The sequence below is a fragment of the Dendrobates tinctorius genome, unplaced genomic scaffold (assembly GCF_039654945.1).
Source record: "Dendrobates tinctorius isolate UK_male_01 unplaced genomic scaffold, ASM3965494v1 ptg000069l, whole genome shotgun sequence".
NCBI classification, from domain to species: Eukaryota; Metazoa; Chordata; class Amphibia; order Anura; family Dendrobatidae; genus Dendrobates; species Dendrobates tinctorius.
Window position 1 is genome coordinate 20,880,325 of NW_027361737.1, and position 25,699 is coordinate 20,906,023.

Sequence of the window (25,699 nt, forward strand, 5' to 3'; positions counted from 1 at the left end):
GTGGGCGACAGCAACCCAAGGACAGACCGGTAAGCAATAAGACGCCTGGATTATAAGAAGCACCACCATTTTATTAAAAAAAAAGTTTTTTCCTATTTTTCTCCTCAAAATTTGGGGTGCGTCTTATAATCCGGAGCGTCTTATAAAGCGAAAAATATGATGATATGAAGTATTTGATACAATAGAAAAACAGAACTTAATATTTGGTACAGAAACCTTTGTTTGCAATTACAGAGGTCAGACATTTCCTGTAGATTCTGTTTCTCTCAGTTGAAGTGTACCTATGATTAAAAATGTCAGACCTCTCTATTCTTTGTAGGTGGGAAATCGACAGTGTATCAAATACATACTTTCCCCACTGTATAATTTTAGATAGAAATAAAACAAACTTTGCATAAATCAATAGTACAGATGACAATAAAGTTTTCAAAATATGTGATTAGATAGCTTTACTTTGAATTTCCAAGGCTTTTCTTATTAGGGTACAGCTCACTAAATGCTTCACAATCTCTGAAGAGGGGAAGAGGGAGGGAGCAAGTTTGTTGTGTATCATACTCCAGGAACAAAGAAACTGATAACAGAGCTAATAACTTGTTGTTTTGGCTTCTATACCTATACAAGTCCTCATATAAGTCCTCATCAATCCTGTTGCTGTATTTTCCCTGTATATTGTATGTATATTGTATAAAAGCTAGCTTCCCAAAAGTATATGAGCTCAAAGAAAAAACAAACAAGCATCAAGCATACAGAGAGAACATACAGTATACTGGACTATTGATTTATGCACAGTTTATTGAAAGTTTAAATATGCTTAATATGCTTTAAGAAGTAATTACCTTAATCTTGTTATCTTGTTCACTCTAGCAATTCTTCTGAGATAGTGCCTTCCTTCTTTCTGAATATGTTTACTTGTCTGCGTTGTACCCTTGTCTGTAGAGGAGGAGCTTCACTGGTGCTAGAGTTCACCACTGACATCTCAGCTGCTGCGAACCTCATACTGCACACCCCTACACTTGAAAATAAAGCCTGCACCTTAAGAAGATGTGGTGAATGCAGTCTATTTATTCCAACTATCAATTGATGTTGATGTGTTACTGAAGACGAGCAATGCCTGTTCTGGGCGTCCTTTTGGGCAGCTATGAGGTGTACCTGACTGGTGCTAAAAAAAAAAAAAAAAAAAGAGTGTTAAGGTACTGTCACACTAAGCGATATCGCTAGCAATATCGCTATAACTTGTGACGTTATAGTGATATTGCTAGCGATATCGCTGTGTGTGATACTTACCTACGACCCGCTGGTTATCGCTGATCGCGCGAGAACGTCCTGAACCGCTTCTCGTCGTCAGCTTCCTGTGGAGAGAAGAGCGTGGAGGCGGGCGAGAGGACGCAGGATCACCTAGTGTAACAGGTAAGTAGCGACCCCGTCCCCAGCGATGTCGCTGGTGAGATCTGCCTGTGTGGCAGCTCACTAGCGACCACGTAGCGACGTACCAGTGATCCTGACCGCGTCATATAGCTGGTCGGGATCGCTGGTACATCGCTAAGTGTGACAGTACCTTTAGTCTCTGTGCTATCCGGCTTTCATTGTCCATATCTTATCTGTACCAAAAACAGACAGATATGGATAAATGGATGGAGAAGATTTCTAATCTGCTTTTGCTACTGAATACATTATGAGCTCAAAAACCTTTCAGGTGATGCGGTTTTTTAAAAATCTGATCTGCTTTTGCAGCTGAAAAACATATCCTCAAAAAACGCAGCAAAAACGCTGTGTGTGAATGTAGCCTTAGAACAGCCATTTATAGGACATTTCATAACTTTCCCAAATTCCTATGAAAAAATATTCAGCACATTCTGCATTGAATTACTGTACCCAATTTATTATATATTTTACGAGTCGGAGTCGGTCCATTTTATACCAACTCCACGACCCTGCCTACACCTATTTAAATTAGGTAAGTTGCGTTTTTTCATTGCCGTTTTGTGTGTGTTTCACAATATGTTTTTATTGCTTTTTTGTCTCTTTTTGATGTATCATGCCTTAAATAAAACTTCTTTGGTTCTTGATACTTCCCGGTATTTGGCATCAACAAAAATTTATGGACATACACTATCGTTCAAAAGTTTAGGGTCACTTAGATATTTCCTTAAGGAGATTTTTGTGTACTCACCGTAAAATCTCTTTCTCTTAGCCTCTTAATTGAGGGACACAGAACCATGGGTGTTATGCTGCTGTCCACTGGGAGGTGACACTATGCATAATCTGAAAAGATTAACTTTGGCTCCTCCTCTGCAGTATACACCCCTGGACGGCGTCAGCCTTCTCCAGTTTTGTGCAAAAGCATTAGGAGGAACGTAACAAATAACATAACCATGCCTGTAAGAAGGCTACTATGTATGAGCTCAAAGAACAATATGAGAACTCAACCGTAAACAACGGCCTGTAAGGGCAACAGGGTGGGAGCTGTGTCCCCCAATTAGAGGTTAAGAGAAAGATTTTACGGTGAGTACACAAAAATCTCCTTTACTCTGTCGCCTCATTGGGGGACACAGAACCATGGGACGTCCCAAAGCAGTCCCTGGGTGGGAAGCAATGGACGAATATTGTGCTAGCAGGTCCCTAAACTTGGGGCACTGCCACCTGCAGAACCCGTCTACCCAGGCTCGCATCCGCTGAGGACTGGGTATGAACACTGTGGTGTTTCGTAAACGTGTGTAGGCTAGTCCAAGTGGCCGCCTTACACACTTGTTGTGCCGAAGCCTGGTGCCGAATGGCCCAGGAGGCCCCTTCTGCCCGCGTAGAGTGCGCCGTGATACCGGCCAGAAGAGGGGAATTGTTAAGTCGGTAAGCCTCTTGTATGGTGGACTAGAACCACCTGGCAAGGGTAGATTTGGAAGCCGGCAGACCCTTGCGAACGCCCTCCGGAAGAAGGAAAAGAGAATCAGACTTCCGGAAGGGTGCAGTCCTAGACACGTATATACGCAATGCCCTGACGAGGTCAAACGTATGCAGAGCCTTCTCCACTCTATGACCGGAACTGGGCAAAGGGATGGCAGTGAAATTTCTTCATTGAGGTGGAAGGTGGACACAATCTTCGGAAGGAAGGATGGTACTGTACGGAGAACCACCTTGTCCAGGTGAAAAGCTAGGAAAGGCCGTCTGCAGGAGAGTGCTGACAATTCAGACACCCTGCGCAGCGAGGTGATTGCCACCAGAAAAAACACTTTCTGTGACAGGATGCGGAGTGGGACTTCCTTAAGGGGTTCGAAAGGTGGTGCCTGTAATGCTGCCAGGACCAGATTGAGATCCCACGTTTCCAGTGGGTGTCTGTAGGGGGAAACCAATCGGAAAACTCCCTGGAGAAAAATCCTTACTTGCGGCTTGTTAGCAATACGCCTTTGGAAAAGCACTGAAAGCGCTGACACCTGGCTCTTAAGCAAGCCAAGGGATAGCCCGGCGTCCAGGCCCAATTGAAGAAAACCCAGCACCTTCGGGAGGGAATAAGGGAGTGGGACCTGTCCACGGGATTCACACCAGGTAAAGAAAGCTCTCCAGGTACGATAATAAATCTTGGCGGAGGCTGGCTTTCTTGCTTTGATCACGGTTGTGATGACGTCTGGTGAGAGCCCTGCATGGGTTAGAAGCCAGGTTTCAAGGGCCACGCCATCAAATTGAGAGCCCCTGAATTCAGATGGTAGAACGGACCTTGTGACAGAAGGTCGTGACTGTTGGGGAGACGCCAGGGGGCGTCTGCTGTAAGTTGCACGACGTCGGCGTACCATGTACGTCTGAGCCAGTCCGGCGCGATTAGGATGGTTGGAACTCCCTCTTGTTTGATCATCCTCACGACTCTGGAGATCAGGGGGATGGGTGGAAAAATGAACAGAAGCTGGAACTGGATCCAGTCCTGCACCAGGGCATCCGCTCCGAGCGACCACGGGTCGCGTGTCCTGGCCATGAAATTGGAGACCTTGGCATTGAGATGGGATGCCATTAGGTCCACGTCCGGGGTCCCCCAGCGATGGCAGATCTGGTGAAAAATTTCGGGATGGAGAGACCACTCCCCCGCGTCCATTCCTTGTCTGCTGAGGAAGTCTGCTTCCCAGTTGTCCACACCCGGAATGTGGATGGCTGAGAGTACCAACCTCGTCTCTTCCGCCCAGTGGAGGATATGTGCCACTTCTCTCATCGCCTGGGCACTGCGGGTCCCGCCTTGGTGATTCACATATACCACCGCCATGGCATTGTCAGACTGTATCCTTATGTGAGAGGCTGCCAGCAAGCGATGAAAGGCTCTCAGTGCCAGGAAGATTGCCCATCAATATTCTGGAAATTCGGGCCAAGTCATTTCCGCTGGTGACCACTTGCCTTGTGCCCAGTGATGTAAGTGCGCCGCACCCCAACCTGTCAGGCTTGCATCGGTGGTCAGGACCTTCCAGTGACCTGAGAGAAACGATTTTTCTCTTGCAAGCGAAGTTGGCTTGAGCCACTAGTGTAGGGACCTCCTGGTTGACGATGTCAACCGGAATTCCCTGTTGAGGGAGAAGGGATTCCTGTCCCAAGACTTGAGGATGGCAAGGTGAAGAGGCCTGAGGTGAAACTGGGCAAATGGTTCCGCCTCCATTGCTGCTGCCATCCTGCCGAGGACTCTCATGGCAAACCGGAGGGATCGAGGAGGATTGCGGAGGAGTATGCGAACTCCCAGACGGAGAGCCAGTGTCTTGTGCCTGGGTAGGAGCACCAGACCCGTGGAATAGTTGAATAGCATCCCCAGGAAGGTCAGGGCCTGACTCGGGGTAGTCGATGCCTTTTGTAGGTTGACTAACCAGCCCAGGCGACTCAGAGTGTCGATTGTGATTGAGACACTGTCCTCACAGTCCTTGAATGTGGAAGCCTTGATGAGAAGGTCGTCCAGGTATGGAACGACTACAATTCCTCTGGAGTGTAGAACGTCCATGGTAGCTGCCATGACCTTGGTAAACGTTCTTGGAGCCGTGGCAAGCCCGAACGGGAGAGCCACGAACTGGTAGTGGTCCTGGTTGATCGCGAAGATGAGAAACCGTTGATGGACGGAAGCAATTGGTATGTGCAGGTATGCGTCTTGTATATCTATGGAGGCGAGATATTCTCCCTGCTCCATGGACGCAATGATGGACCGAAGGGACTCCATGCGAAAACGACGGACCCGTACATATTTGTTGAGCTGTTTTAGGTCTAGTATGGGCCGGACGCTGCCTCCTTTCTTGGGGACTACGAATAGATTGGAGTAGAACCCTCGGAAGCGTTCGTTCACAGGAACCGGTACTACGACTCATGCTTGAAGGAGAGAGACCGCTTGGTGGAAAGCACGAGCCTTGTCTGGCGGTTTTGGTGGAACAGAGAGGAAGAACCAGTTCGGTGGACTGGAAGTGAACTCTATCTTGTATCCGGAAGACACTATTTCCCTGACCCACCTGTCTTCTGTAATAGGCAGCCAGACTTGCTGAAAGAGTAGAAGTCGCCCGCCTACTGGTGGTGTGTCTTCCGGAGTTCGTGAGTCATGATGAAGCGAAGTTCTGAGGTTTTCCTCCCTTGGGTTTCGCTTGGCCTGCTTTCGACTGCCAGGCCCTGTCCGGCCTCTGCACCGCTCGTGGGTTGTCCCTGCGTGGAGAGCGGTTACGATTTTGTGCTGGTCGCGAGACGGACCAGCCAAAGAATTCCGAAAGGATCGAAATCGTGTTTGGTTACGCCGTTTGAACGTGCGTCTAGGTTTCAGCTGAGGGAGAGAGGTACACTTTCCCCCAGTGGCGTTGGATATCATTGTGTCCAACTTTTCACCAAAAAGTCATCCACTAAGGGACGGGAGATGCGTGAGGCACTTTGAGGCCGCATCCGCTTTCCATTCCCGCAGCCAGAGGATACGCCGGATCGTGATGGCGTTTGCTGCTATCCCCGCTACATATCTTGCAGAGTCCAGGGCTGCATGAAGCATGTTATCTGCTACAACTGCTATTTGAACCGCTTGGTCCGAAAGCCCGGGATTTGAAGCTTGAAGACCCTCTTGCAATGCTTTGGCCCAAGCCAGAATGGCCTTGGCCACCCAAACTGAAGCGAACGCGGGGACAGGGAGGCCCCTGCCGCTTCGAAAACTGAACGGGCCATGCGTTCTACCTGCTGGTCTGCTGTGTCCCTGAGGGTTGAGCTATCTGGCAGTGAGAGTAGGGTCTGTGCTGCTAGCCTACAGACTGGGGGGTCCACTTCGGGTGGGTCTGTCCACCCCTTGTTGTCCTTCTCTGGGAAGGGCTACCTTGCTTCCAAATATTTGCGATTGGCAAATTTCTTCTCAGGCTGCGAGAACTGCTTAGTAAGTATTGTCTGAAACTCCGGGTGATTAGGGAAGACCTTAGGTGGTTTCAGGACACTTTCAAAGCAAATTTTGTGTTCTGGGGCTTCCGGGGTTGGATCAGAAATTTCCAGCACCCGGTGGATGGAAGAGACTATGTCCTCAACTAGCGCTGTAGTGCTAGGGGGACGAGGTACCGCAGACCTCTCCGTTTCGATGTCTGAGTCGGAGTCACAGATGCCTTCAGAATCCTGCGTGTCACTAAGGCGTTCCCTGGTGGGCAAAGTGGAGTGGAGGTCTGCTGTCGTCGATCGCTGTGGGGATCTGCGTTGTCTGTCTCTGGTAGGGGACGGTCTAGGTGACCTGGAATCACGGTGTCTCTCCCTGGAGGGAGATGACCGTGTGCTATGGGATGACGCAGATGACCGCGACCTGTGGGTTCGCTTACGTCTGTGAGTGTCGGAAACGGCATGTTCCCGAGACAAGCTATCCTTTTGCTGGGTAACGTTCATAGCCGAGACATGCCCTTGCAGAGCCTGCAGCAGTGTGGAGGTTAGATTATCTATGGACTGTGTCATAGACTGCAACATCTGAGCAGACCATTCCGGCGTGGTAGCCGACGCTGAAGCATTGGTAGGGGCTTCCTAGGGTTCTGACCCAGTGTTTTGGATGCAATCCCGGCAATGCGGGTACGTGCTACCACTGAGGAGAGTGGTTTTGCAGGCTGTGCAGAATGCATAAAAACAGTCCTGCCTGGTTCTCTTTCTTGAGCCCGGCATAGTGCACAGAGGCTAGCTATCAGGAACCCTACAGGGGTGGCTGCGCAGAGGAGCCTAAAGCCCCCGTTACACACTGCGATATCGCTAGCAATATCGCTGTAAAGTCACCGATTTTGTGATGTTGCAGCGATATTGCTAGCGATATCGCTGCATGTGATACTTACCTCCGACCGGCTCCCCCGCTGCTCATCGTTGGTCGCGCGAGAAGCTCCTGGACCATTTCTCGTCGGGCGCTTCCTGTGGCGCCGACGAGCGAGGCGTGGAGGCGGGCAGAACGTCAGGATCGCCGCGTCTGACAGGTAAGTAGCGACCCCCGACCCCAGCAATGTCGCTGGTGAGATCTGCCTGTGTGGCAGCTCACTAGCGACCACTTAGCAATGCACCAGTGATCCATATCGTTGTCGGGAGCCATGCCGGGGGTCTCGCAGGAGACCCACTTTTCTTCATCTGTAATCAGTCAGGAAAAAAATAAAAAAGGGAAAAAAAATCTTTAGGTGTGCCTCCTATGCGACACTAAGCAAAAACTGGAGAAGGCTGACACCGTCCAGGGGTGTATACTGCAGAGGAGGATCCATAGTTAATCTTTTCAGATTATGCATATTGTCGCCTCCTAGTGGACAGCAGCATAACACCCATGGTTCTGTGTCCCCCAATGAGGCGACAGAGTAAAGCACAGATTTTTTAATGAACATTAAATGATTCAGAAATACACTCTATACATTGTTAATGTGGTAAATGACTATTCTAGCTGCAAACCTCTGGTTTGTAATACAATATCTTCATAGATGTATAGAGGCCCATTTCCAACAACCATCACTCCAGTGTTCTTATGGTATTTTGTGTTTGCTAACTGTGTAAGGAGGCTAATGGATGGTTAGAATTGCCTTGAAAATCCTTGTACAAGTATGTTAGCACAGCTGAAAACAGTTTGGCTGATTAGGGAAGCTATACACCTGACCTCCTTTGAGCTAGTTGAGAATCTGGAGCATTACAGTTGCTGATTCCATTAAACTCTCAAAATAGCCAGAAAAAAAAGAACATTCATGTGAAACACGACAGTCTATTCTTGTTCTTAGAAATGAAGGCTATTCCATGTGAGAAATTGCCAAGAAACTGAAGATTTCCTACAACGGTGTGTACTACTCCCTTCAGAGGATAGCACAAACAGGCTCTAAGCAGAGTAGAAAGAGAAGTGGGAGGCCCTGCTGCACAACTGAGCAACAAGACAAGTACATTAGAGTCTGTAGTTTGAGAAATCGACACCTCACAGGTCCTCAACTGGCAGCTTCATTAAATAGTACACGCAAAACGCCAGTGTCAATGTCTACAGTGTAGAGGCGAGTCCGGGATGCTGGCCTTCAGGACAGAGTGGCAAAGAAAAAGCCATGAATATGGGCAAAAGAACACAGACATTGGACAGAGGAAGATTGGTAAAAAGTGTTATGGACAGACGAATCCAAGTTTGAGGTGTTTGGATCACACAGAAGAACATTTGTGAGACGCAGAACAACTGAAAAGGAAGAGTGCCTGACGCCATCTGTCAAGCATGGTGGAGGTAATGTGATGGTCTGGGGTTGCTTTGGTGCTGGTAAAGTGGGAGATTTGTACAAGGTAAAAGGGATTTTGAATAAGGAAGGCTATCACTCCATTTTCAACGCCATGCCATACCCTGTAGACAGCGCTTGATTGGAGCCAATTTCATCCTACAACAGGACAATGACCCAAAGCACACCTCCAAATTATGCAAGAACTATTTAGGGAAGAAGCAGGCAGCTGGTATTCTATCTGTAATGGAGTGGCCAGGGCAGTCACCAGAACTCAACCCCATTGAGCTGTTGTGGGAGCAGCTTGACCGTATGGTACGCAGAAAGTGCCCATCAAGCCAAACCAACTTATGGGAGGGGCTTCTGGAAGCATGGGGTGAAATTTCTCCAGATTACCTCAGCAAATTAACTGCTAGAATGCCAAAGGTCTGAAATGCTGGAATTGCTGCAAAGGGAGCATTATTTGACGAAAGCAAAGTTTGAAGGAGAAAATTATTATTTCAAATAAAAATCTTTTTTTCGAACCTTGTCAATGTCTGGACTAGATTTTAAATTCATTTGGCAACTCACTTGATTAATAAAAGTATGAGTTTTCATGGAAAACACAAAATTGTCTGGGTGACCCTAAACTTTTGAACTGTAGTGTACATAGGTGCGGATTACAAGCAATTTTGATGTGTTTCCGCAGCATGTGTACTTTTACCTGCGGATTTTCCTCATCCAATGTCATTTTATGGGGAAAATCCACACAGAAAACTGAGTACCAGCAAGAGAACTTGACGTGCTGTGGATTTCAAACATGCATCGTTGCGTAACAAAAAAAAAAAGAAGAAAACCCACTGTGGTATAAGCCCTCTATAAATCCCATCCACTTAGCTCTAACTGTAAGATGCTGAATTTTTGACGCAGCAAAAACACACAGTCAAAATTGCACCAAACAATCACAGTCAGAATGTAGCCATATTCTTCCTCCCCTGCGTAGGAGCTGTGGTATGATCAGACCACGTCCCTGTACGGTCAGACACAGCCATCACACAGTACACAGCAGGGGCACATTCATAAGATTATCTCAGCACAGGAACATTGTTTTGTTTTTTTAACTCCTCCAATTGTGGAACTTAATACTATTTCAAGATCTATTGATTAAAATAAACTTTGTTTGTGGGAGAACGCCTTCAAAAGTTTATTATTGGATTGTCAGGTGATTATTCCATATAGACCAGTCTCTCTCATTATTCAGTAGCCCTTGCACAGAAGAGAGGACAAAGATTTAAAACCTTTAGTCGCACACGTTTTAGACCTGATTGACATACTTGTGAAGTATGCCACATGGTTCATGTTTTTGTTGGCATTTTTTTTTTTTAATTATTTCTGGCATTTCTATTGCAAGAATAAACCAAAAATGCTTACTTGTTAACGGATTTTATATTTCCTCCCCAGACTTTGAAAAAAAAATAAAACATTAAAGCAGTTTTAACTGTAGTGTTCGAATTAAGCTTAAAATAATCCGCTCTACTTGCTAATAAGGCAGTCACCATATATCCATTGGGAAGGAAAATCTCTTTAAATATTAAAGGATTTAGGATCAATTTTCTGACACAGTTGTGATCTCCCCACAGTGTGCAAATCTTTCTATTTGCGTTAACAATTTTCCTTATAAGATTACACCAACTGTTCCAAAAATGTTAGCAAAGGAAGAAAACATCTTCATCAAAAGATAATCACCTTCAGGATGTTCTCAGAGAAGGCCAATGGGACATTTGGGAGATGGGCAGACTGAGCCGCCATGGTCAGAGGACTAGGAGAGTGGTTGGGGACCATCTGTAACTGAGGGTATGGTCGGACCACCACAGCTTCTTGTTTGTCATCCCTTGGAGGAAGAACTGTACTTGCAGTAAGTATGTCCCTTGACAGACCCTCCATTTCCCGTGAAGGCTCATCACCACCTTAATTAAGAGAGAAAAAGAGCAGTCTTCTGTTGTTAATGTGTAAGAATATTGTAGGTAGCATGTTGCAAACTGACTGCCATTAAGATTTAGGAAGAATTAACCCCTTAACGACCGCCGATACGCCTTTTAACGGCGGTAATTAAGGGTACTAAAACCACAGCGCCGTTAATTCACGGTGCTGTGATTTAAGTTAATAGCGCCCCCCAGTGTCGGATTTTCTCCGGGGTCTCGGCTGCCAGGGGTAGCCGAGACCCCAGAGAACATGAATCGTTCGGTTTTTACCGACCCCCGCTTTTGCGATCACCGTTATTAACCCTATAACGGCGACTGCAAAAAAAAAAAAAAGCCGCGATTTTACATTTAATTTCTCTCTCCTCTGATGTGATCGCACATCAGAGGAGAGAGAAATAGGGTCCCCGATCCCCCCCGGTACCTCTCCGTGGCCCTCCGTCCCCTCCCGGTGGTCCCACGTCCCGCCGGCATCCTCCAATGGGCGCCGCCATCTTGAAAATGGCGGGCGCATGCGCAGTGCGCCCAACCGGGAATCTGCCGGCTCCGGCTGGCAGATTCCATTCATTATTTTGATCACTATGATAAACGATCATAGTGATCAAAATAAAAAAAATAGTACATAACCCCCCTGTTTATCACTCCCTTATATAGGCCAATATAATGAAATAAAGAAAATATTTTTTTTTTCAGTTTTCCGCTAGGGTTAGGCTTGTGCTAGGGTTAGGCTTGTGCTAGGGTTAGGCTTGTGCTAGGGTTAGGGTTGTGCTAGGGTTAGGGTTGTGCTAGGGTTAGGGTTGTGCTAGGGTTAGGGTTGTGCTAGGGTTAGGGTTGTGCTAGGGTTAGGGTTGTGCTAGGGTTAGGGTTGTGCTAGGGTTAGGGTTGTGCTAGGGTTAGGGTTGTGCTAGGGTTAGGGTTGTGCTAGGGTTAGGGTTGTGCTAGGGTTAGGGTTGTGCTAGGGTTAGGGTTGTGCTAGGGTTAGGGTTGTGCTAGGGTTAGGGTTGTGCTAGGGTTAGGGTTGTGCTAGGGTTAGGGCTGGGCTAGGGTCACGACTAGGGTTAGAATTAGGGTTAGGGCGAACTAGAATTAGGGTTAGAATTAGGGATTAGGGTTGGGATTAGGGTTAGGGTTGGGATGAGAGTTGGAGCAAGAATTGAGGGGTTTCCACTATTTGCCAACTTTGGGGGTCTAAAAATTGGGGTCTAAAAAATCACTTTTGTGGAAATAAAAAAAGACTTTATTTTCACGGCTCTGCGTTTAAAAACTTTTGTGAAGCACTTGAAGGTTCAAAGTGCTCACCACACATCTAGATAAGTTCCTTAATGGGTCTAGTTTCCAAAATGGGGTCACTTGTGGGGTGGTTTCCACTGTTTAGGCCAATCAGGGGCTCTGCAAGCGCAACATGATGCCTGCAGACCATTCCATCAAAGTCTGCATTCCAAAATGGCACTCCTTCCCTTTCGAGCTCTACCATGCGCCCAAACAGTGGTTCCCCCCCACATATGGGATATCGGCGTACTCAGGACAAATCGCATAACAACTGTGCGGGTATGATTTCTCCTGTTACCCTTGTAAAAATAAAAATTTGGGGGCGAAAAGATCATTTTTGTGGAAAAAAAATGGATTTTTTATTTTCACGGCTCTACGTTATTAACTTCTGTGAAGCACTTGAAGGTTCAAAGTGCTCACCACACATCTAGATAAGTTCCTTAATGGGTCTAGTTTGGGGTCACTTGTTGGAGGTTTCAACTGTTTAGGCACATTAAGGGCTCTCCGAACGCAACATGGCATCCGATCTCAATTCCAGCCAATTCTACGTTGAAAAAGTCAAACGGCGCTCCATCCCTTGCGAGCTCTGCCGTGTGCTGAAAAAGTGGTTTACCCCCACATATGGGGTATCAGCGTATTCAGGAGAAATTGTACAACACATTTTGTGGTTGATTTTCTCTTTTAACACTTGTGAAAATAAAAAAAATTGGTTCTGAAGTAAATTTTTTGCAAAAAAAAGTTATAATTTTTTCCTTCCACATTGCTTTAGTTCCTGGGTTAATAAAGGGTTAATAAACTTCTTGAATGTGGTTTTGAGCACCTTGAGGGGTCTAGTGTTTAGAATGGTGCCACTTTTGGGTATTTTCTGTTACGTACACCCCTCAAAATGACTTTAAATATGATGTGGTCCCTAAAAAAAATGGTTTTGTAAATTTTGTTGTAAAAATGAGAAATCGCTGGTCAACTTTTAACCCTTATAACTTCCTAACAAAAAAAAAATTTTGCTTCCAAAATTGTGCTGATGTAAAGTAGATATGTGGGAAATGTTATTTATTAAGAAATTTGTGTGACACATCTCTCTGATTTGAGGGCATAAAAATTTAAAGTTTTAAAATTGCAAAATTTTCAAAATTTTCGCCATATTTCTGTTTTTTTCATAAATAAACACAAGACTTATCGAAGAAATTTTACCACTAACATGAAGTACAATATGTCACGAAAAAACAATCTTAGAATCAGCGGGATCCATTAAAGCGTTCCAGAGTTATAACCTCATAAAGGGACAGTGGTCAGAATTGTAAAAATTGGCCTGGTCATTAAGCTGCAAACTGGCTCTGTCGCTAAGGGGTTAATAATGGACACAGTCGCACAATTTACTTACTTTTCAACAGTAAGTTGAAAACCCAAAATGCTCAACTGTCACTCCAGTGGCAATTTATCAGCTATTCTATAGACAGGTGATAAGAGGGTTATCCCACAATTACACCTTAAAGAAGCAATTCCAAGAAAATAATTTTCCCCTTAAACCTGTGTATACAGTATACACGTTATATATTGTGGGTAGTTCAGTGGTTAGCACTGTTGCTTTGCAGCACTGGGGTCCTGGGTTCAAATCCCACCAAAGACAACATCTGTATGGAGTCAATGTTCTCCCCATATTTGTTTGGATTTCCTTTGGGTTCTCCGGTTTCCTCCCACACTCCAAAGACATGATAGGGAATTTAGATTGTGAGCCCCAATGGGGACAGATATGATGTCTAAAGTGCTGTGGAATATGATGGGGCTATGTAAGTTAAATCAGAAATAGTGCAAGTGCAATAAAATACTTGCCGATCACCATCTTCCCCAGTTTCCTGCGCCACCCCGGTCCTCTTCTCATTCTTGTGACTCAAATTCCAACTCCCAGGATCATATGTCGATTTTACAATGCAAGTCTATGGAGCATCTTTATCCAAAGGATAAAAATTAATAGCAACTTTAGGCTCACATATAAAGCCCAGGGTGATCTGGAGAACTGGAATTTCAGTCACATGTGCGAGAAACCATGGAAGACGTCGATCAGTAAGTATTGCATTTGCACTATACGCCATATGTAAGGACACAGGTTTATTGGATATAAAAGGTCTTGGGAGTGCTTTGTTAAGTACAGTAGTTACACATGTACATTCAAAGGATATTACCTGTCCCTGGAATATTCTGACTCATAGTCGTTCCACCAGTTATAATCTGTGGTGAGGGAATGGGGACCCCTTGACGGGGAAACTGTTGTGAACTCATGTCCACCTAAAAAAAAAAAAAAAAAATTAAATCATGTTGTGAAGAAATATGCGCCCGTCAGTGTAAGCCTTAATCTCTATGCTCGGTCATTGTGGAACACAGCAGAAATCACTTACATACAGAACATGGAAAATTATTATTTGTCATTATGGTCGGTAAATGAGGGCTGACGCCTTTACATTCAGAGGCTGAATATCCATATAGATCCATTACGTTCTTTGCTTTAATTTGTTCTGTAATTTGTTTATGACTACTTTCCCAACTTTGGACGTTCAAGTACATCCTTCATAAATATGATCAAGTATAAACTGGAGTGATATATTAAATCAATCAATAATCTTTATTACAAAAAAAAAAAAAAAAAAAAACAGCAGAAAGAGGACATGACCCCCTTACGAAGCTACACGCAAAACGCGCGTTGGGGTGCTGGGCAGTGTGGTTCTGCTAACAACGGCACATGGTCTGTATTATTGAGCTATGTCTGGTTAAATATTCTGCTGCTCCACAAGGGTTAGGCTGCGTGCACACGCTGCGGATTCCCCTGCGGATTTTTCCGCACGGATTTGCAAGTAAGGCTACTTTCACACTAGCGTCGTGTGACGTACGTCGCAATGCGTCGGGCCGACGTACCGACGCACGTTGTGAAAGATTTGCACAACAGGGGCAGCGGATGCAGTTTTTCAACGCATTCGCTGCCCCATTGTAATGTCCAGGGAGGAGGGGGCGGAGTTTCGGCCACACATGCGCAGTCGAAAATGGCGGACACAATGCACAAAAAAAACAGGATTTTTGGGTTGCTTACCGTAAAATCTGTTTCTCGGAGCCTTCATTGGGGGACACAGAGACCATGGGGTGTATGCTGCTGCCACTAGGAGGCTGACACTATGCACAAAAAAAGGTTAGCTCCTCCTCCGCAGTGTACACCCCACCGACCGGCAGGAAGTTCCTCAGTTAGTGAGAAAGCAGTAGGAGAAGTAACAGAATAGATTGAAAACAGAACAGACAACTCAAACCAACCAACATAATAACAAGAGTTGTAGAACATGGGAGGGTGCTGTGTCCCCCAATGAAGGCTCCGAGAAACAGATTTTACGGTAAGCAACCCAAAAATCCTGTTTTCTCGTTCGCCTTATTGGGGGTCTCTGATGGGACGTCCCAAAGCAGTCCCTGGGGTGGGAAAAACAAACTTCCATCAGGCCAGCGGACTCACTACCGCAGCCTGCAGGATCCTTCTACCTAGGCTGGCATCTGCCAAAGCGTAGGTATGGACCTTGTAGAATTTTACAAACGTGTGAACCGATGACCAGGATGCAGCTTCGTAAAGCTGCAGCGCGGAAGCTCTGTGACGTACCACCTAGGAGGCACCCACTGCCCGGGTAGAGTGCGCTCTAATTCCCGGAGGGACCACTCGTTGTTTGACCCGGTAGGCCTCCAAAATTGCCGATCTGATCCAGCGAGCAATAGTAGCTTTGGAGGCCGGGTGACCTTTCCGCGCCCCATCTGGAATGATGAAGAAAGAATCTGTCTTCCGCAAGAAGTCATCCTAGTTAGGTAGACATTCATCGCCCTGACCAAGTCCAGCTTGTTCAAGGACCGCTCCCGAGGGTGAGCTGGACCCGGACAAAAGGACGGGAGAACAATGTCCTCAATCAGGTGGAAAGTGGACACAATCTTAGGAAGGAAAGAGGGCGGAGGCCGCAGAACTACCTTGTCCTGGTAGAATACAAAGAGAGCGGCAAGAGAGGGCCGCCAATTCCGACGCGCGCCGGATGGAGGTGATGGCTGCCAGAAAGGCTACTTTCCACGAAAGGAGAGAAAGGGAAACATCCCAGAGAGGTTTAAAGGAAGGACCTTGCAGAACCTCGAGAACCAGATTAAGATCCCATGGATCTACGGGCGCTCGGTACGGAGGAACCATGTGAGCCACACCTTGACGGAAGGTTTTAACCTGAGGACGGGAGCCGTCTTCCGAAATAAAATGGACAGCGCCGACACTTGACCCTTTAAAGAGCTGAGGGCAAGACCCGCATCCAGCCCCGCTTGAAGGAACGCCAGGACAGAAGGGAGCGAAAAAACACATGGGCGGAATGTCATTGATCTCGCACCAAGTGAAATAGTTCTTCCAAGAACGGCAATAAATCTTGGAAGACGATGGCTTCCTGGCATGAATAACTCGATCGGAAAATCCTGATCGTTGCAAAACCTCGGCCTCAACAGCCACGCCGTTAAATTGAGCGGCCGAGAATTGGGGTGGCAAATCGGACCTTGAGACAGCAGATCTTCTCAGTCTGGAAGCTTCCAGAGGGCGTCCGCGAGAAGGTTGGCGATGTCCGCGAACCAATCCCTACTGGGCCAATTCGGGACGAAGAGGAGGACTGAAATTCCTTCCGCCTTGATTTTCTTCAGCCGCATGGGAAGAAGAGGCAGGGGAGGAAACCGGTAGGGGAGCTCGAACTGTGACCAAGGAATGGCCAGAGCATTGGCGCCCACCGCGAGAGGATCTCGAGCCCTGGATACAAACTGTGGAACTTTTCTGTTGAGGCGAGAAGCTAGCAGATCTACGTCCGGGGTTCCCCACGACGGCAAGTTGAAGAAATACTTCCGGATGTAGGGACCACTCACCCGCCGCGAGATCCTCGCGGCTGAGAAATCGGCGGCCCAATTGTCCACGCCGGGAATGTGTACAGCGGATATTGCCGGGACTGAAGCCTCCGCCCAATGAAGAATCTTGGACATTTCTGCCCAGGCTGAGACACTCCGCGTCCCTCCCTGGCGTGTGACATATGCCATCACCATGGCATTGTCTGTCTGAATCCGGATAGGCAGTCCCCTGAGAAGTCTCTCCCAGTGAACGAGAGACAGATAAATCGCTTGTATCTCGAGGACGTTGAATGGCAGGGCTGACTCCTGAGTTGACCAACGACCCTGAACAGTGTGATTGCGGAACACTGCCCCCCCAGCCGAGGAGGGTGGCATCCGTTGTCACAATCTGCCAGTGAAAGGGGAGGAATGACCGTCCTAGGGAGATGAGAGGAGACGTCAGCCACCAATTGAGGGACTGCTTGACATGGTTTGAAAGATGAAATGGGCGATCCAGGGAAAGGACATTCCTGTTCCACCGGGATAGGATGGCGAGTTGGAGGTCTGGAGTGAAATTGGGCAAAGGGGACCGCCTCTGTTGCCGCCACCATCTTTCCCAGGACTTTGATGGTCGTCCGGAGAGATGGAAGTCTCATGAGCGGCCGCGATCGTACGTCCCGTTGCAGGGAGCCAATTTTCTCTTGAGGGAGAAAAACCCTCGATCGACGAGTGTCGAACAATAGACCCAGAAACACAAGACGTTGTGTCGGGACAAGACTTCTTTTCGTTGATGAGCCACCCGAAATTGGTCAGGTAAGACTTTGGCGAGCTTGACGAAAGGATGGAGCTTTGATCAGAATGTCGTCGAGGTACGGAAAAAGAACGAGACCTCTGATTCTCCACCAGGCCATCAACACCGCCATGATCTCTGTAAATGCTCTGGGTGCGGTGGCAAGACCGAACGGCAGTGCACAAAATTGATAATGTTCCTGGCGAATCGCAGGAATTTCTGATGCCCGGAGAATATGGGAACATGTAGATAGGCATCTTGAATGTCTATTGAACACATGAACTCCTGCGTCTCCATGGAAGCGATTAACCGAAGAAACTCCATTCGGAAATGACGCAGTCGGGCTCTCCTGTTGAGTAATTTGAGGTCGAAGATGGGGCGAACTGTCCCGCCTTTGTTCTGCACCACGAACAGGTTTGAAGAAAACCCTGTGAAACGTTCTGATTTGGGAACGGGCACAATCACCCCGGAACTGAGGAGAGAGGCGATGGATGCAAGAACCCCGGAACTAAGGCTGGATCTTTTGGAGGACGGGACTCGAAGAAGCGATCGCGTGGACGAGAAATGAACTCTATCTTGTACCCTGAAGATACAAGCTCCCTGACCCAAGCGTCCTCTACTGAGGCCAGCCAGGTATCCCTGAAGAAACGGAGTCGACCTCCCAATTGGGAGGGACCCTCGGGAGTTCGTTGACAGTCATGCTGACGTGGACCGTTCAGATCTGGACCTGGAGGGTCTGCCCTGGGAGGAGTGAGATCGCCAGGAGGGAGTGGGTCTGAAGGACACCGTCTTTCTATCCTGGCGTAGCTGTGGTCTTTGTTGGTTAGAGAAGTTCTCTGCCGTATTGAAGCGGCGGTAAGCCCGAAAGGGCCGAAACTGACGCCTTGGCGGGGGTCTGCGAGGTTTGGACTGAGGGAGGAGAGAACTCGTGCCTCCAGTGGCGTCCTTAATAATCTGGTCCAGCTGGGACCCAAAGAGACGCGCTCCATGAATAGGCAGATTGGTAAGAGACTTTTTAGAAGACAAGTCCGCCTGCCAAGCCTTGAGCAAAATTGTACGTCGGATTGCCACAACGTTGCTTGACGCCTGAACAGCGCGAGACGCGGCATCCAAGGAAGCAGAAAGCAGATAATCCCCTGCATGGGAAATCTGGTTGGCCAGATCGGTCAATTGCTCTGGTTGGGCCTTATCTAGGATGCCCTTACGGAGATCCTCTGCCCAAGTGGCTATGGCCTTTCCCACCCAAGATGAGGCAAAGACTGGACATAGCGCCGCTGCAGCCGCCGCGAATGCTGACTTTGCCAAGGATTCTATAATTCTATCATTAGAATCCTTTAGTGACGCTACACCTGAAAGCGGGAGAACCGTGTTATTAGAAAGTCTGGACACGGGTGCGTCCACCGACAGGGAAGCAGACCAGTTGTCAGAGAGCTCTTTAGCCAACGGATACAGCACGCCGAGACGCTTCCCTCTTTGAAATCGCCTGGACGGATTTTCTCTTTCCCTGCCAAGGATCTTGCCAAACTCAGAGTGGAAGGCGAATACCCTGGATGGTGTTTGTGCCCGTCTGAACGAAACCTCCTGATCTGAGGATTTCGCAGGGGAGTCAGATATTTCGAAGGTGTGGTTAATCGCAGCAATGAGGTTCTGTACCGTAACCTTCATGTCCGCGTCCTGGTCAGAATCCAGCTCTAAAATCCCTTCAGAGGACATATCCAAGAACGCTTCACCTGACTCGGGTGAGGAGGCACGGGAGGGCGACTGCTGGGAAGGACTAGGTGCCGATGAGAGACCAGGAGAGGATTCCAGCCGTGGATCCTGCCTGGGCCTTTCGCGGCATCTGCTAGCTGGCTCAGATGGAACGTCTTGCGACCTGCTGGACCCTGCAGAAGTGTCCAGGGGCAACTTATCAAGAACGGCCAACTAGGGACTGAGACACCCTGGTGAGGTCTGCAACAGATTGTGAAAGGGACGAGGCCCAGCCAGGAATGGGGGGTTCGATTTCACGTGGCGCAGTAGATGGCTCCTGGACGGCATCCTGCTGAACGGGATTGTTGCAGTCCCGGCAGAGAATGGAATTTGCGATTGCAAGAGGAGCATGCGAAAAAAATCTGCGGAAGTGCTGGAGGGTTGGGGGACAGCAAGGCAGGGTAGGGTGTCAGTCTGCAGTTGCAGAACTACTCACGGTCCGGTGTCCCCGAAAGATGGCATCTGCTGTAGTCTCCGGCTGTCAGGCTGCAAAGATGGCGGCAGCCTGATGTGAGGAATCAAAAAGCGCGGTCTTTGTGTAAGAAGAAAGGCGGAGCTAGCCGCCTGCACCAGAGGGAAGAACCGCCTCCTCCCCCTTCCCAGCCACAAGACTAGAGAGGCGGTGGGAGGGCTTAGGAACGGGCGGGAGCGCAGCCGGCCTATGATAATGAACGGGGGGCGTGGCCGCGACGGGTGCAAAGGCCCAAACTGAAGCCGGGGACTAAATTTGAAACGGCGGCCGCCTGTCAGCACAAGGCGGCGCGGAAGAATTGCGACGCAGCCGCGTCCGCCCCTAAAGGAGACGCCGCCATAGCCCTGCTCCCAGACGCAACCCTCACAAGAATACCGGCGGTGGGGTGAAGAAGGCCCGCACCGCCGCCGGGGCCAAAAAGGGATGCGACGACCGTCGGACGGCGCGAGCAGTGCAAGAATCTGCGGCGCTACTTTGGCGCCGCTCCCGGGTCATCTTGTGGCTTTCCGGTGCTCCAATAAAGGTACCTTCTGTATCCCACGCTGTCTGCTCATCTTCTACATATTCGCGCCTCGTCCAACCGACAGGCTCTGGTGGGCGAGTGGGTGGGAGGCGGGGGGCAAGGACCATCTGTTTTCGCTGGCACGACACCTGTGCTCAGCCTGTGGTCCGCCCGGAGAACTAAGAGGATACGGGGTGGCAGTACACGCCGTACTCATAGCCTCTTTGTGGGAGTACAGTTGTGACTCTTCACACTGTATCCCTCCTGGAACCTGAAAAGGAACGACGCACATCGAGGTAGATATGGGTCTAATGAAAGACCCGTGTCCACCTCCTACTGACACTAAGCTAAACTGAGGAACTTCCTGCCGGTCGGAGGGGTGTACACTGCGGAGGAGGAGCTAACCTTTTTTTGTGCATAGTGTCAGCCTCCTAGTGGCAGCAGCATACACCCCATGGTCTCTGTGTCCCCCAATAAGGCGAACGAGAAAGTTACATGTAACGTTTTTGTGTGCGTCGCGGCCACCAAAACACAACGCATCCGTCGCATGATGGATGCGACGTGTGGCCATACGTCGCAATGCAAGTCTATGGAGAAAAAACGCATCCTGCGGGCAACTTTGCAGGATGCGTTTTTCTCCAAAACGGCGCATTGCGACGTACGTCACACGACGCTAGTATGAATGTAGCCTAAAACCGCAGGTAAAGTGACCTGCGGTTTTCCTGCGGATTTGCCAGCGGTTTTCCCCTGCGGACTTGACACCTGGACAATGGAACAGGTGTCAAACTGCTGCGGAATCCTCAGAAAGAATTGACATGCTGCGGATTTAAAACCATTGCATTGGCTAACATTGTACTGTACAGAGTCTGCGGAACTGCTGCAGATTCGCAGGGCCAAATCCGCTGCGGATCCGCAGCAGAATCCGCAGCGTGTGCACATACCCTTACAGCCAAAGCAGATTACCACTAACAAGTAGCATCAATTGGCTTTTGTTTTCTACACTGACTCCATTGCCTTGTATTTTTTAACATGGCTATGTACCTGTATACTCGATGTATTGCCTGTAACAAATTATGTGTACATGCCAGTTGCACTTTGCTCGAACCATGCTGCCCCAACTGTTTTTAAGGGTTTTTTAGGGGCTTGTTTGTACTGTCCTCTATTTCTGCTGTGTGATTTATTGTAAGAAAGATTATTGCTTGATTAAATATGATATTCTAATTTATACTTGATATACCTTAAGAGGCGGTACTGGTCTGAAATTAACTCTATAGTGGTTACCCCCACATTATTTTCTTTTGATGTACTATGGGTCTGCAAATCCTTTTCATTATATTATCCTTCATAAAGTGCGGGTGCATGGAGCGCGCTTAAGAGCTGATCCCGCTCTCTGACAGTAGCACTTACAGGGCTTGCTGAATGAAAAAAAAATTATCTATCAATCTACATGATAGGTTATTGACCTGCACTGATCAGCAGAATGTGGGCACTTTTGTCCTCCAGTAATTCCCTATGAGGCTTTTGAGCGCTGCGCTTACCTTTAGCCAGCAATGCTGTAGTGTCAATGGAGAACCCATCACTGTGTCCATCAACTTCTAGCAGGAACTGCGATTGTGGGTTGTCAGTGGGTTGACATGGCAGTCAGGAGCCTAATTAAGGTCCCTGCCACCGTGCTTTTCCTACTTTGAATTGAGTCAGGATATACGATAGTTATTATTCCTATAAATGGCAATATTGAAGTATTGCAATATATAGTACAGGTGAAAGTACGCAAGGGATAAGTTGGTCAGCAATTAACATTCTTAGAACAAATTTTTTTTTTTATAATATGGAAAGATGTAATGTGTACAACAAATCCTCTGCAAGGAAGACATCTCCGCACACATCTTAGAAAAGAAGCAACGGTAAGATTTCAGTCTCTCTCACTCCTGCTTTAGATTGAACAGAGTGAAGTATACCCGGCTTCGGGTTTGTATGAGGTTCCGGATGCTGAATGTAATGTTAAAGGGAATGTGTCAGTAGGATCAACCCTCATAACTGTCTATACAGGCATGCAAGCCTTACCAGTGTGAGACATGCAGATCAAGAGAGCAGACTGTCAGTCATTACATGTCTCACACTTGTAATGCCTACTTTCATTTACAATAAGCCCTGTAGGTAGATTCTTAGGGAGATCTATGTCCCATCCATAGATCTTAAAGGGAATCTGTCACCCTATTTTTCGCCTATCAGCTGCCAGCACCGACATCAGGGGCTTATCTACAGCATTCTGTAATGCTGTAGATAAGCCCCCGATGTAACCTGAAAGATAAAAAAAAAAGGAGTTATAATATACTCACCCAGGGGTGGTCCGGTCTTGGTCCAATGAGTGTTGCGGTCCGGCGCCTCCCTTCTAACGGTGACATCTTATTCTTTGCTGCCTGTCGTGGCTCCTGCGCAGGTGCACTGCTCTGCCCTGTTGAGGGCAGAGCAGAATACTGCAGTGCGCAGGCGCCGGACCTCTCCCAGCGCCTGCACACTGCAGGACTCTGCTCTGCCCTCAACAGGGCAGAGCAGTGCGCCTGCGCAGGAGCCACGACAGGCAGCAAAGAAGAGGACATCACCGTTAGAAGATGAGAGGCGCCGGACGGGACGGCAACACCCATCGGACCAGACCGAACGCCAGGGTGAGTATAATCTAACTCCTTTTTCTTGTCTTTCAGGTTACATTGGGGGGCTTACATACAGCATTACAGAATGCTGTAGATAAGCCCCTGATGTCAGTACCGACAGCTGATAGGCGAAAATAGGGTGACAGATTCCCTTTAACAGCCAGCTCATTTACATATAAGAAAAAAGTGGATTTCCCTGGAATAAAGCCCCCCTTCACACATAGCGAGATCGCTAGCAAGATTGCTGAAGCGTCACCGATTTTGTGACCCAACAGCGACCTCGCCAGCGATCTCGTTACATGTGACACGCAGCAGCAACCGGCCCCACCGCAGGATATCGCTGATCGTGCTCAAATGTTTTCGTTGTCGGCGTCCCGCTGGCCAGCGCGCATGACTGTGTTTGACCCGACGAGCGACCTTGTTGGCGATGCAGAACTCAGGGATGCAGGCTGGAATCGTTCAGAATCGCTACTGTGTGACAAGGTCCCAACGAGAGCTGAGGATCACTGGATGGTTGCTGCATCGCTGAAGAGATCTGCCTGTTTGGCAGCTTACTAGCAATCATTTAGCGACGCACCAGCGATCCTTACCAGGTCGTATCGTTGTCGGGATTGCTGGTGCGTCGCTAAGTGAAACGGGACCCTAAGACATCGGTTCACAAATATCAAGGTAGCAATTTATTCAGCTTCCCATGACCTACATACCCATATTTATAGCTTAGGAAGGTTCATCCTGACAGATTCCCTTTAATATAAAATCTATCGGGGGGGGGGGGATGACAGGATAGGAAACAAATTTACCAGGCACAAATAACCTGCACTATGGATACTGTATCCAGCAAAAAGGTATGACCTAAGAGAAGGTAACTGCCTTGTCCTCAAAGAATCCCTTATGCTGGAAACATCAAACTACTCCAGGTTGTCATGTCATAAGTTATTATGGTAAAAAAAACAATATAGCACAATTTGACACCAAAACATTACAATTTAAGCACTGATACATGACACCATGAGCCCTACACTTATTTCGTTGTCACCTCTCTTTCCCCTATTACCCCATACACATGAGCATTCGGCTAGGCAGAACCATTCATGTATTTTCAAACATAAGAAGGGAGAAAGACATTGTCAAACACCATCTTCTCTCTTGAACAACTAAAGTATTGAGCTCTAAAATCCAAAATGCCCCACATCATCTCATGGAAGATATGAGAGGCCCCAATACACAGACTGTGGGCCGATACGGCTGTATCTGCAGGTCTGGTCGACTTCAGACTAATCTAATATGTATGGAGATATTAAGGGGGTTATCCCCTTTCAGACAATACTAGTCCAGGAGAGCAGTTTGTCAAAAAAACAATCGCTTACTCTCCATCCACAGGTCCTTTACCAAATCTTCACAGCACACATGAATCTTTGCTGCACTTTATGTACATGCTCAGTAGTGACCAGTGCTGGGGAGTCATAAATGAGATGAATCTGTGCTGCACTTTATGCACATGCTCAGTAGTGACCAGTGCTGTGGAGTTGTAGATGAGATGAATCTGTGCTGCACTTTATGTACATGCTCAGTAGTGACCGGTGCTGTGGAGTTGTAGATGAGATGAATCTGTGCTGCACTTTCTGCACATACTCAGTAGTGACCAGTGCTGTGGAGTCGTAGATAAGATGAATCTGTGCTGCACTTTATGCACATGCTCAGTAGTGACCAGTGCTGTGGAGTTGTAGATGAGATGAATCTGTGCTGCACTTTATGTACATGCTCAGTAGTGACCGATGCTGTGGAGTAGTAGATGAGACGAATCTGTGCTGCACTTTATGCACATGCTCAGTTGTGACCATTGCTGTGGAGTTGTAGATGAGATGAATCTGTGCTGCACTTTATGTACATGCTCAGTAGTGACCAGTGCTGTGGAGTCGTAGATGAGATGAATCTGTGCTGCACTTTATGTACATGATAAGTAGTGACCAGGGCTGTGGGGTCAGAGTCAGGGAAATTGAGGAGTCGGAGGTTTGGCTTACTGACTCCACCACAGCCCTGTAACCCTGTGACAGACACAAGCTATAGAGTCACAAGGTCTATATAAGGAACAGAGAACATAAATTTCATCTGAGGGCCACACTCAAATTGAACAAATCCTAAAATTCACAAAAACTAAGAGGACTATTTCCATCTGAGACCCTTGTAGTGTATCGATAGAATATTCGATAAATGTAGAGTAGGTTGGGGTCCTGGAAGCAGCACCTATAGGGAGATGATGCACCTCTCACCATCGAAATATATGAGACTATCTGAAAGTACATCACTAATCCTACAAAACTACCATGGTTGTATGGATACATAGCCATTAGTGATGAGCCAACGTGCTCAGATAAGGTGCTATCCGAGCATGCTCGTGTTCTAACCGAGTGTCTTTGGCGTGCTCGATTAATATGTTCGAGTCCTCGCACTTACATGTCTTGTGGCTGTTCGATAGCTGCAACACATGCAGGGAGTGCCTAACAAACAGGAAATCTCTGCAAGTGTTACATACAGTGGGGAAAAAAAGTATTTAGTCAGTCAGCAATAGTGCAAGTTCCACCACTTAAAAAGATGAGAGGCGTCTGTAATTTACATCATAGGTAGACCTCAACTATGGGAGACAAACTGAGAAAAAAAAAATCCTGAAAATCACATCGTCTGTTTTTTTTTCATTTTATTTGCATATTATGGTGGAAAATAAGTATTTGGTCAGAAACAAGCAATCAAGATTTCTGGCTCTCACAGACCTGTAACAACTTCTTTAAGAGTCTCCTCTTTCCTTCAC

The 25,699-nt window shown here is 47.6% G+C and overlaps 1 protein-coding gene across 6 annotated transcripts in view; it reads right to left on the reverse strand.

The window, feature by feature from the left end:
* The window catches only part of SAP130 (Sin3A associated protein 130), a 73,659-nt gene that overhangs the window by 41,210 nt on the left and 6,750 nt on the right, over positions 1-25,699 (reverse strand). For all 6 annotated transcript variants that reach the window (XM_073581159.1, XM_073581157.1, XM_073581158.1 and 3 more), the window contains exons 2-3: positions 14,053-14,155; positions 10,371-10,591 (exon numbers count right to left, since the gene is read on the reverse strand). In XM_073581159.1, coding sequence (XP_073437260.1) covers positions 10,371-10,591; positions 14,053-14,149 — 318 coding nt within the window. In that variant the 5' untranslated portion in view covers positions 14,150-14,155. The remainder of the gene's footprint in view (positions 1-10,370; positions 10,592-14,052; positions 14,156-25,699) is intronic.